At 39.5% G+C, this 12976-nt stretch overlaps 2 protein-coding genes across 2 annotated transcripts in view; one reads left to right on the plus strand and one right to left on the minus strand.

Moving 5' to 3' along the window:
- LOC126178892 (zinc finger CCHC-type and RNA-binding motif-containing protein 1-like) overlaps positions 1–3542 on the minus strand; it is a 73923-nt gene extending 70381 nt beyond the window's left edge. The window contains exon 1 of the mRNA XM_049924566.1: positions 3389–3542. Coding sequence (XP_049780523.1) covers positions 3389–3528 — 140 coding nt within the window. The 5' untranslated portion in view covers positions 3529–3542. The remainder of the gene's footprint in view (positions 1–3388) is intronic.
- Positions 3543–3730: 188 nt separating this feature from the next.
- The window catches only part of LOC126178875 (succinate--CoA ligase [ADP/GDP-forming] subunit alpha, mitochondrial), a 50470-nt gene continuing 41224 nt past the window's right edge, over positions 3731–12976 (plus strand). Inside the window, exons 1-2 of the mRNA XM_049924565.1 lie at positions 3731–3918; positions 8319–8539. Of these exons, the coding sequence (XP_049780522.1) occupies positions 3882–3918; positions 8319–8539 (258 nt within the window). The 5' untranslated portion in view covers positions 3731–3881. The remainder of the gene's footprint in view (positions 3919–8318; positions 8540–12976) is intronic.

The raw sequence follows: 12976 nt of genomic DNA on the forward strand, positions 1-12976 counted from the left end.
TTTCACCCTCTCTGCAAATTAATGACTGGGAAGCTCGTGGCTACATGTAATATTTATTATATTCAGCTGTGCGTAGAGCATGTTTATTTTTAACTTGCAAGGATTTACGATTTTCATCGATATATATCTTGTGCGTGCTACATCACGATGTATAAATGAGAGTACTTTTGGTACCCATCACATGATAGCTTTACATTATTATATTCAACATTATGTGTATGTGTGTGTTTGTGGGGAGGGGACTGGGAGGGATACCAAATAACTAAACCTATGTACACGCACAAATAAAATCAAGTTACATATTGGAGGGCACTCTATGCAACTGTAATGAGAAGGCTGGCATTTCATTTATGAGTTGTCCGCCAATATGTCACTGTCTTAAAATTGTTATGAATGATGTAACTTCACAGCAAACATAAATATAGCCAAAGCCTTGCAGACAAACAAAAATTACGCGAAGCGAAATGTAGTGTGAGGAGGGCTATGCGAGAGGCGTTCAATGAATTCGAAAGTAAAGTTCTATGTACTGACTTGGCAGAAAATCCTAAGAAATTTTGGTCTTATGTCAAAGCGGTAGGTGGATCAAAACAAAATGTCCAGACACTCTGTAACCAAAATGGTACTGAAACAGAGGATGACGGACTAAAGGCCGAAATACTAAATGTCTTTTTCCAAAGTTGTTTCACAGAGGAAGATTGCACTGTAGTTCCTTCTCTAGATTGTCGCACAGATGACAAAATGGTAGATATCGAAATAGACGACAGAGGGATAGAGAAACAATTAAAATCGCTCAAAAGAGGAAAGGCCTCTGGACCTGATGGGATACCAGTTCGATTTTACACAGAGTACGCGAAGGAACTTGCCCCCCTTCTTGCAGCGGTGTACCGTAGGTCTCTAGAAGAGCGTAGCGTTCCAAAGGATTGGAAAAGGGCACAGGTCATCCCCATTTTCAAGAAGGGACGTCGAACAGATGTGCAGAACTATAGACCTATATCTCTAACGTCGATCAGTTGTAGAATTTTGGAACACGTATTGTGTTTGAGTATAATGACTTTTCTGGAGACTAGAAATCTACTCTGTAGGAATCAGCATGGGTTTCGAAAAAGACGGTCATGTGAAACCCAGCTCGCGCTATTCGTTCACGAGACTCAGAGGTCCATAGACACGGGTTCACAGGTAGATGCCGTGTTTCTTGACTTCCGCAAGGCGTTCGATACAGTTCCCCACAGTCGTTTAATGAACAAAGTAAGAGCATATGGACTATCAGACCAATTGTGTGATTGGATTGAGGAGTTCCTAGATAACAGGACGCAGCATGTCATTCTCAATGGAGAGAAGTCTTCCGAAGTAAGAGTGATTTCAGGTGTGCCGCAGGGGAGTGTCATAGGACCGTTGCTATTCACAATATACATAAATGACCTGGTGGATGACATCGGAAGTTCACTGAGGCTTTTTGCAGATGATGCTGTGGTGTACCGAGAGGTTGTAACAATGGAAAATTGTACTGAAATGCAGGAGGATCTGCAGCGAATTGACGCATGGTGCAGGGAATGGCAATTGAATCTCAATGTAGACAAGTGTAGTGTGCTGCGAATACAGAGAAAGATAGATCCTTTATCATTTAGCTACAAAATAGCAGGTCAGCAACTGGAAGCAGTTAATACCATAAATTATCTGGGAGTACGCATTAGGAGTGATTTAAAATGGAATGATCATATAATGTTGATCGTCGGTAAAGCAGATGCCAGACTGAGATTCATTGGAAGAATCCTAAGGAAATGCAATCCGAAAACAAAGGAAGTAGGTTACAGCACGCTTGTTCGCCCACTGCTTGAATACTGCTCAGCAGTGTGGGATCTGTACCAGATAGGGTTGATAGGGGATATAGAGAGGATCCAACGGAGGGCGGCGTGCTTCGTTACGGGATCGTTTGGTAATCGCGAAAGCGTTACGGAGATGATAGATAAACTCCAGTGGAAGACTCTGCAGGAGAGACGCTCAGTAGCTCGGTACGGGCTTTTGTCAAAGTTTCGAGAACATACCTTCACCGAAGAGTCAAGCAGTATATTGCTCCCTCCTACGTATATCTCGCGAAGAGACCATGAGGATAAAATCAGAGAGATTAGAGCCAACACAGAGGCATACCGACAATCCTTCTTTCCACGAACAATACGAGACTGGAATAGAAGGGAGAACCGATAGAGGTACTCAAGGTACCCTCCGCCACACACCGTCAGGTGGCTTGCGGAGTATGGATGTAGATGTAGATGTATTCATAGAGATATCCCCTCTTGTAAGAACTGACACAACAATCAGGATATGCAGATCACTGCTTGTCTTCAAACATAAGAAATTAACATTTGTATGTGTCTTTCAGCATAATAACATTGCAATAAACATTTCTAATTTAAATGTCTGAGTGCATGTTCTTACTGACACATAATACAGCAATCGAACAACTCTTTTTGTTTCTTAAAAGAAGGATCTTTGGGAATCACTACCTCTATACAATGGAGATTGACCAAAAAATAAGGAAGATTAGTATAAAACCTCCCATCGTTATAGAAAGAAGCCATTAGAGATGGAGCAAAAGTTCTGACTGTGAAATCGGCTATGCTCTTTCAAAGGCACCAACCCCACATTTGCCTGGAGCAATTTGGCCTGTAAAACAGTTTATGCACAACCTTCAAGTCCTGCTTGTCTGCCTGAAGAACATCTGCAGAACTAATTGAAGGAACTGAACAAGAATTTGAAGGAAAGATGTACTATGTGGCTAGTTTACTTACACCTGATGAACACTGAAATAAGACTTATTCTTCCACAATTCTGAAATCATCATATAAAATTTGGGTGTTGTATAAGAAAAATTAATTTTCCAGGAACGCTGTCACCTTCTCCTTACTGTTTTCAAATGCTCTCCCACATCGGAAACTGGAGGCAAAGCTGGTTCTTAAATCTGGTTGAACAAACAGCTTATTCAAGTGAGAAAGGCGTAAGCCTATTATAAATTCTATCTCACAGCGAGTAAAGTATTGTACGAACATAACTCCAGGGTGTAATGTTCCGACTAAAAATACTGTCATCCAACAGTGCTACGTTGTTACCCTTTCCAACAAAAGTGGTCACCAACTTCTGTGGTTCACTAACCATATATCGTACTTTGATTTTGACGTTTCGTGATCAAATATATTGAAAACAACTCTTAATTGGGCAAACGGGTAACCACTGTGAAAGATAACATAAGAGCAATTACATGTAGTGTTCGCAAACGCTTATTTCGACGTAAGCTACGGTATTTCAACAATTACAAATATAACTTGGACAACATGCAACACATTTAATCGAAAAATAGCAATCGTGTAATTATAGTCACAAACGCCATACTTACTTCACTACTCTTCCATATTTTTCAAATATTTTATGCAAATCATTGTTTGTCAACGAATACGGCAAATTTGATATGTAAACAGTGCTTTTACTTGGCGCCAGTCCGCCACTCATTTTGTCAAAGATTTTTGCTACACACATGAGATGGGAATCAGGGAAAGTGATCACCTATTATACCATATTCTGAGACAGCATAGATCAACCTCCGAAATAACTGGTAAAATTCATGTACCAGTTGTTACAGCATTCCACCGGCACATGTTTTGTACGGCAATTCAGAACTACGAAAGTCATTGACATTTGGATGAAGTCCAATAGGACGAACAAGATCAGATTAGATTACTTATTTATATTATTTGCACACGGTCAATAGCTACATATTAGTTAGGCCAAACACGATCTGCTTATATTTGTTATAAAAAAGCTTAAAGAAGGTCCAAAGATTTGATTTAAGAAAGAAAATAAGTATTAGTACCTTCACTTGCAGATTGGAAATGGCTGCCGCGGTGAGAGGGTTTCTGCGCACAGGAGGTAAAATGCAAAGGATTTTGCTGCTTCAGTCTCACTTTAATTAATTATGTTGTTAAATTATAACCTAATTATGAGTAATATTCGTGGTATTACTATTATAATTTAATTGCTTCAAAAAAATTTTTAGCGTGAAGGGCAAGGCGAAGGTGGAGGTTGTATTAATAAAGAAATTGATTTAGATTTGTTTGACAAGCATTTAAATAACACAGGAATTTGGTAAAGCAGTCTACACGTTTAGAAGGAAGGCTGTATGAGGCTGGGGGCGTGGCGGCTCATGTCCTGTGTGTTAATGGGCTTAAAGGGCGTACAAGTTTATGCCCTGTAGGTGCTGTATTGTGCAATATTGAACAAGTTACGTGAGCAGATAAAGCAAGGGAAATGACGGAAGATATATAAATAAGACTTATTTTCATTGATGAAGATGAGGGATGAATTTGAGTGCCCCTCAGCATATTTATAGATTTTATTGTGCAAGGACTAATTCATTTGCTCCATAAGGATAATAGAAATCTATGAAAGTGTGTGAAAGGCATGCAAAAACTAACAGCCATAATGAAACATTGTATCAGATGCAGATATTTGCTCTGTTCTCAGGGTATACATCTGTTATACGAAGCTTCTGTTTACATAGAATGATAGTGGTAAGTAATGTAGCTGGAAAATCAGCAACTGTTTACAAAAGAAGCTTCATTCTGTGTGGTTCTAGTTGAATAGAGTTATGGTAACAGCAGTATAGTGTTTTTCTTCATATTACCAGCTTCTTAATGTGAAACCTACAAAAAAAAATCAAAGAACTCCAAGATATGAAGTCATTCCTTTCCCTTCTTGTTCAAATCCTTATTGATGTGACAAAAGATCAGAACTTTTTTCCCTGTTCTTACTGTTTTATATGGCACTTGTGATGAACAATCAACTGGACAGTGTGTTTATCATTGTGTGTGAGTGGTACACCAATTCATCCAAGGACCATCTCACCAAGATGTAGGAAATGTCATGGTAATCTGGTGCAAATCAATATCTCAAAATATAAAACACACAAAATATTAACATGCTGTGTGTAAATCACTATATCATAATAGAGTGGAGTATTACAGTGTAACAGGAAACTATGCAAAATGGTCCAGATCGTGTGTCTGACATGAAGCAGGGTGCCATCAGGAAAGACATATGTATTCAAAAAATGGTGCAAATGGCTCTGAGCACTATGGGACTCAACATCTTAGGTCATAAGTCCTCTAGAACTTAGAACTACTTAAACCTAACTAACCTAAGGACATCACACACACCCATGCCCGAGGCAGGATTCGAACCTGCGACCGTAGCAGTTTCGCGGTTCCGGACTGCAGCACCAGAACCGCTAGACCACCGCGGCCGGCGACATATGTATGAATTACATGTGGCATCCCACAAGGTCCCATGTTGGGGTCTCTTTTCTTGTGTACATCAATGATTGCTCATCTGTAACATTACCAGATGCCAAGTTTATTTTCTTTTCAGATGATGCAAACATTGTAATAAACAGTACATAAAATGTAGTCTTAGAATGTTTATTTGATTAAATTTTCATGGACATTAGTAAATGGTTCCTAGCCAATTGTTTGTCACTAAACTTTTAAAAAACACACTACTTGCAGTTCAGAACTTGTAAGATGTTTCCTACTACTGTATGCCTAAAATATGATGATAAACAATCAGAAGAAGTGAACAGTGTTAAATTCTTGGGGATTAGAGCTTAATAATAAATGAAACTGGGAGGGGGACATCAAACAAATGCTGAAGTGCCTAAACAAATCTCTATTTGCAGTGTGAATGGTGTCTGATACGGGATATAAAAATGAAAGAAACTGCCATGCTATGCATACTCCATTCCATAATTTCATATGGGATTCCTTTTTGAGGTAATCTGTCAAGCTGGGTTTAAGTTTTGCATATCCAAAAACATGTAATAAGAATTAGTTGTAGTGTAAACTCAAGAACACCCTGTTTAGTGAACTTTTGGTGTTATCCACTGCTTCCCAATATATTCTTCCTCTATGAAATTTGTCATTAAAAATATGTATCTTTGTCAAACCAACAATTCAATTTATGGAACCAGTACTTAAAAGACAGAAAGAATAATAAGATTCACAGGCACTTAAACTCACTTACTTTGTCCCAGAAAGTTGCCCATTATTCAGAAACACACATTTCAGTAGCCATAGACAGTTTAACTCTCAATAAAGATCAGTTCAAGAGGAGACTAAGGGATGTAATGGTGGCCAACACTTTCAATTCCATAAATGAATTTCTTAGTGGGCCAAGAGTGTGTGTGTGTGTGTGTGTGTGTGTGTGTGTGTGTGTGTGTAAAATCAGACTTCCCGTAATTCAGTGCAGTAATGCACTCATTGTAAATTTTTTCTTTTTAGTGTTTATTACCTCAAAAACTGAAGACATGTTTTATCCTCCAAAGGGAGAGAGGTTGGAGACGAAATAGACAGTACTGTCGGATCGGATCTGACCTGCTCCCTTTGCCATGAGGTTTGTGTGGATATAGGTACACAATAAATATTATTATTGAATAATAACATTTATTGATTGTATGATATGACAAGACTCCTTTTTGTAGGCATAACATGTAACCATTAGCATTTAATGGTCATCAAATCCAAATCGAAGCGGTATATTAATAATTTTTACTTATGGACCGTCTGACAGCAACTGAATAAAACACAATTTTAGTGTCATACGCATTTCGCCTTCATTATTGCTTTAAAACAAGCGTTCAGTGCATAGTATTGTGGAATGGGGAAAAAAACCGCAAATTGGCGTTCATAAGAAGAACAACAACACCAAAAATGCAACAGGAGCGTAATATGTAGGAAATTGTCCACGCAACCTGCCACTGATGATGCCTTGCAGAAAATAAAGGCGAAACACGTATGGCACTAAAATTGTGTTTTATTCAGTTGCTGTCAGACGGTCCATAAGTAAAAATTATTAATATACCGTAATATTACACGCAACTGAGGAAGACAGGACTATAAAAGTTGAAGATGCCAAATCGAAGCACCTACACAAAATGAAACACAAGTCCTATCTTTTTTGACAAAACACAAAATATTTTTTTCCGCATTACACATTGGCTGTTGTCATGTGAAGGGCTCTGGAAATACGTGGATTGTGCATTCTTTTTTCTATCACCAATTTGGTCAAACTCAATGCAAGATTTTTTAGGAACATGGACCATGCACATACTGGGAGTGAGTCTTGGTGTTCATTACATTGTAATAAAATGAAACTGTTCATAGCTGCAATATCTAACATTCCACAGAAGTATCTCATGGCCACCTTTGGGTTTTCCATTTGGTAATTTTGTGTTTGCAGAGTTTGTCCAACACGTCCACTCCACCTTTTGTTAGGTTATAGAATTCAACAACCTCTTGCTTGCTTGATTCATAACTTACTGTTCCACTTTGGTGCATTATTGACATTAGGATATTTTTAAAAATCCTTTTTAGGGTTGAAGGAAATCATCATTTTGTTGTCTTGATCGACAAACTTTACAGTTCCAACTGAGGCCATTAACAACTTGGATAACGGTATCTCATTGTTATTTTTACGTAGTGTACCAATTAATGTTTCTCTCAGACAATTTCTCTGCCAACTCATTTGAAGTGAATCAGTTGTCACATTTCGATTGCTCCCTGTTGCTGAATCAGTAAGTCTGAGAACATAATCAGTTGGTATGGATAAATCATCCTTCTTGTTTGTTTGCTCTTTGTTGATATATGGGATGTCAGAAATAAAATAGAATATTCTGGTGTCACACAATGAAACTGTCAGGTTTTGAGGTGAAACATTCTGGAGGGATACTGTGACAGGTTATAATACTGCAAACAATGACTTACAAAAGCACTTCTGAAACAGCAAATTTATTATTAGCATGTTTGTTACAAACATCAACATACAGCCATATCTCTGTTTCTCTTAGTAGTTCTGTATCCTGCCTATCTGTGTAGATACCAGGAAATTATTGTGCACTCACATATTTGGTACATACGAGCTCAATCTCTTGTCACATTCATGATTGTTCTTCCCCCCTCACTTCTTGTACACCCACCACATAACCCATCCCAGCTACAACCTAGGCTTGCTGTACTTGGGCTTAGAGAGAGAGAGAGAGAGAGAGAGAGAGAGAGAGAGAGAGAGTGGGAGGGGGAGGGGGGGGAGAGGGAAGGGGTGGAGGGGGGGGGTTGTAACTTGAAAACTTAGTAATAGTCATTTTCTGCATGCTTGTCTGCTGCTCAGCCTATCTTGTATTTAACAAGTAGTGCTCTTTGCTCATACATGTAATTATAGTCTATCTTGAATTTTCCATCAGGTGGTTTTAGAATGTTATGTATATTGTTTCATTGTCGTAGCTCCAAGGTTGAATTGTGTCCGAACAAACTACACATCAACAAGGCCCAACCTCAAATTGACATCATCCACTAAAGTCATTTGCCAGGGATTTACTGGAAAACAAGGAACATTCCATAGCCAGCAAGCTATTGATTATGGGACAAACCTTGTTGGAGGTGTTTCCCCTGGTAAAGGTGGAAAAACCCATCTAAACCTGCCTGTTTTCAACTCAGTGCAAGAGGTATGTTATAAAATTATACTGTGTGTTCCATTTTCTTGTACCATTTTGTAGTGAGAGAGAGAAAAAAAGAGAATGGTTTAGTTGCAATAATTTGGCTATATACAATATCAGATTTTATTTACATTTATACATATCGTAACAAGTTTGTCACCATTTCCTTTTTACTCCATTTGTAGCCTACATCCATGACTCCTCCATCTGTGTGTGGCTCTGAAGGACTTGTCTGTTTTTCATTTATGTGTGACATTATTTTGAACCTTTTTAAAGAAAAGAAACTAGAAATTGTGGCCTGTAGCTGTAAGCATTCAGAATTAACATTTATTCCTTAAAGCATTTATTAACGACTCTGTCAAAAGTTGCAGTATTTTTATTAGGTGACTAGTTTCAAACTAAGCCTGGTTTTCTGAGGCTGCACTGATAGTGCCTGATCTTAATAATAAACATCAAAGTGGCAACACATGCTTTATAAATGTTAGCAGAATGCATGCCATAATCCAAACATACCTTTTACCAAGTCAAAATCGAATTACATATCAGCATGAGTCAATGCAGCCTCAGTTGGCCAGGTTTGAAAATGAACCTGTAAGGTTCGAAACTAGTCGCCTAATATAAATACTGCAGCTGGTGACAGAATAGTTAATAAATACTTTAAGGAATTTAAAGAAGTTGCTGGTTCTCTGTCAATAAAATGTGGGAACTGAAGAATTAACATTTGTTTGAAAGGGGTAGTGTCTCACTTGTTCTTAGTGTCGCACTATTCTCCAGACGAGTATTTTTTTTCATCTGTCATCTCCATTTCCAGCTCCTGTATGAAATATTTTACCATTCCAGCCCATGGATATATTGGGTTACGAAACTTGTAAGTCAACATCGTTACAATCAGTAAAATGTTACATTTTGAAACTCATATTTCACAATTATATTGAAATCGTTTCAAAAGAAAAATTTGATTTGGAAAATTGATAATATTCGCAAAGGAAGGAAGAAAGATTAGTGTTTAATGTCCTATCAATGACAAAATCATTGGAGACAGAGGAAAAGCTCAGATGGGGAAAGCAAGGGAAAGAAATTCGCTGTATATTTTCAGAGGAAACATCTTGGCAGTTACCTAAAATGATTTTACTATGTAAAACCTAAATCTGGATAGCCAGATGAGTGTTTGAACTGGAGTCCACAGGAATGCTGGTGCAGTGTTCTAACCATATAGCCCAGTAAAAAAAATTAGATTCATTCTTCAGAGAGGAAAGAGGAAATGGAAGGAAAATACTTCCTTGCAGAAGAAAGTTTTGATGTGCAGTATGCCACAGCTTTCTCTTGTGTACCAGTCTCTCCATCTCAGAGTAACACTTAAACCTCAATTTTCTGTTGGATATATTATATTCCATTCAGTATTTTGTCCTCTACAATGCCTTCTAGTTACACAGAAGTTATTCCCTTTTGTCATAATGGAGGTCTTGTCTTTTAGTGTTTTCTACATATTCCATTCTGTGCCAATACTTCAGCAAATCTCCTTATTTCTTATCTTATTGTCTACTTTCAGTACTTACCATTCAGAAATGCTGTTATTTTTGTTCCTTTCTGATTTCCCAACAGTCCATGAGTTGTGGCTCACATTGGGTTAGATGTCAGGAAAATTGATGCCCAGGTGGCTGTGATTAACAAGTTTATTGATGAAAACAGATCCTTCCATGGAGCTTAATTAACAGACACAAAAAAAAACCTCAGTCAATTCTCTGTCTTGAATTGAGTGAGAGCTGGTAATTCCAGTTGACTGTCAGCCATGGAAGGCAGAGTCACAATTACTAGATTCACAGTTACTGTCTCACATGGTGCACTAGTTGTCTCTGATTGAAGGAACGCTGTGACACACCACAATACCAAAGTTCTGGAGGTCCATTGTGGTTAAGGCTAGATCTCAGTGTAGCATGACGACTACCAGTAGCTCAACATAGTATTGGAGATGAAGGTCCAAGGTCAGTAAACTGGTTGACATTGGAGAATAGGCTGCTGGAGGTTCCAGGAGAGACTCTAATATATGGATTGCGGCAGCAGTCACTGTTAAGCCCAGAGACCTCGTCCATGGAGAGCTCGATGTGAACTGGTGTTCCATGGTTATGTGCTGGCATAAATATGTTTGTGGCACACGGATACAATGGAAACTGCGTGTAAGCACATGACATGTGGAGTTGAAATAGTGCTTTTGATAGCAGCACAGTGGATGTCAATGCATGTGCTGCAGTTGGTGAGCCTGACCCTTTGTATGACGGCTGCCAAAAATTCTGTGTACGTCAAACGGCCCACTTGGTTGCTGTCCAGGGTATTTCCTAACATCTGAGGCAAGCACTATTCAGTGATGCACTTGCTGATGCGTAAGCTGGCTGCAGAGGATGGCTGTCCATGGTTTGGGAGTATGTGACTGGTCTTGTAGCCACAGGCACAGCATCCCTCCCCTCCTCCCCCCCCCCCCTCTCTCCCAGGTAAGAGATGCCAAAGCCATCTTCATGGAGAATGATGACCCAGCCTTCTTCCTCCTCCCCCCCTTCCAAAAATGATGGCTGTGAGGACAAGGAATTGTCACAATGTCTGCCTTGAGGAAGTGGCCCAAGGTGTCGGAGATGTTGACCAGTGGCCATGTCCGTAGGCTGGGTCACTGGACACTTCTAGAGGCTGCTGTGGGTGGATCAGGGTGGCTAGGGTCAACCAAGGAGCAAACCGTCTGGAGTGAATCTGAAAAGATAACAAAAGTAGTAATAGATGTACCACACCCAGAGAGCTGATAGTGTTTGTGAGTACTTTGGAAATATGCATAAACCTGTGAAGGGTGGAGAGCAGTTTGGGAACACACTGGAAAGAACATGATAAACACATTGTGCCTGGAGGGCAGATATAGGTTCGAGAACACTTGAAAAGTAGAAATATTGCACCCAGGGGATGCAGATGGAGAAGGAGCATTCAAAAAGTAAAAGTGTTGCACCCAGATGGTGTTTATGAGTGCAGGAAAACTGGCGAAAGAGAAATATTCTGTGTGGAGATTGTATATGCTTGCAGGAGCACTTGAAACATAAATCTGTTGTGTCTGGAGGGCGTATATTAGTGTGGGAGCACTTGAGTAAAAAATAGAACAGGAAGGGAGGACTAGCAGTGAGTCCTGGCACTTCGATATCAAAGCCTCCAATGACTGAGCATGCGGCAGAACATGTAAAAGTATAGGAAAGAGAAGCATGATGTTGCATTGTTGGAACAGGAAAAGGTTTGCCTACTGAGGTCGTTCGACAACATTGGCAAGGAAAGTCAGGAACAACAGCATCGACAGTGATAGCCCATTGGTGGATGTTGCATGTCAATGATTGCTGCCAGCTCCCCATAGCATTGGAGGGGAAGATCCAAAATTGATAGACTGGCTGATGTCAGAGAGTGTGCTGCTGGAGATTCCAGGAGAGACTCTGGATGCACGGACCACAGCAGTGTTTGTGTAAACCCCAGAGCTTGTTGTGTTTTGGCTTTCTGTGGTTGTGAGCCAGCATAAATATGATGCACAGATACATTGCAACCTACTTGTGGTCGTGGGGCTCTTGAAGGTGAAATATTGTCTGAGATAGCAGTGCTGTGGTTGCGAATGTGCACGCTACTGCCGTTGAGCCTAGTGTCTCTTATGACGGGAGCCAAAGAGTTTTTGGACAATAGACCAGCGTGTTTGGTTACTGTCCAGCATATTTACTAACACGCAAGATGTGCTGGTCGGTAATGGACTTACCGACATGTAGGCTGGCGGTAGGAGATAACTGATGCTTGGCCACCCATGGGACATGGGTGTGCTACTGGTTGCTATTATGTAAGCGTTTAGCCACAGATGCAGCTCTATGATTCATTCCTATACAGCTCTGTGATCCAGACATAAATCCTCAAAAATTTCCCCCTCAAATTAAAATGTTGAAACTAGAAGACTTCTTTTGATGAGGAATGCTATGTGTCCTTGTGTTGTTACGCTTCTTATATCCTCCTTGCTTTATCCATCATACATTATTTTGCATCAGAGGTAGCAAAATTTCTTCTTTTGGTCTTTTACGTGACCTTCACTTCCCATGATAAGATCAACACTAGTCTCATTTCTGCTGCTCATGGATGGTTCTCTCTCCTTCTATATTGTGTGTGCTGTTCAACGGGTCCTTTAATTGTTCGCCACCATCACTGAGAACCACAATTTCGTCAGTGGATTTTATCATTGATATCCAATGACTCTGAATTGTAATTCCACTTCTTATCATTTCTTTTAATTCCTTCGTGGTTTCTTTGAATACAGCTTGAACACTTGAAGATAAAGACTGCATCACTGCCTAATACCCTTCTTAATCCGATAACTTCTCTCTTGGTCTTCATTTGTTATTGTTCCATTGTGGTTCTTGTGTAATACATAATATTAATCATCTTTCTTTGTAG

This window comes from Schistocerca cancellata, chromosome 1, assembly GCF_023864275.1.
Source record: "Schistocerca cancellata isolate TAMUIC-IGC-003103 chromosome 1, iqSchCanc2.1, whole genome shotgun sequence".
NCBI lineage: Eukaryota > Metazoa > Arthropoda > Insecta > Orthoptera > Acrididae > Schistocerca > Schistocerca cancellata.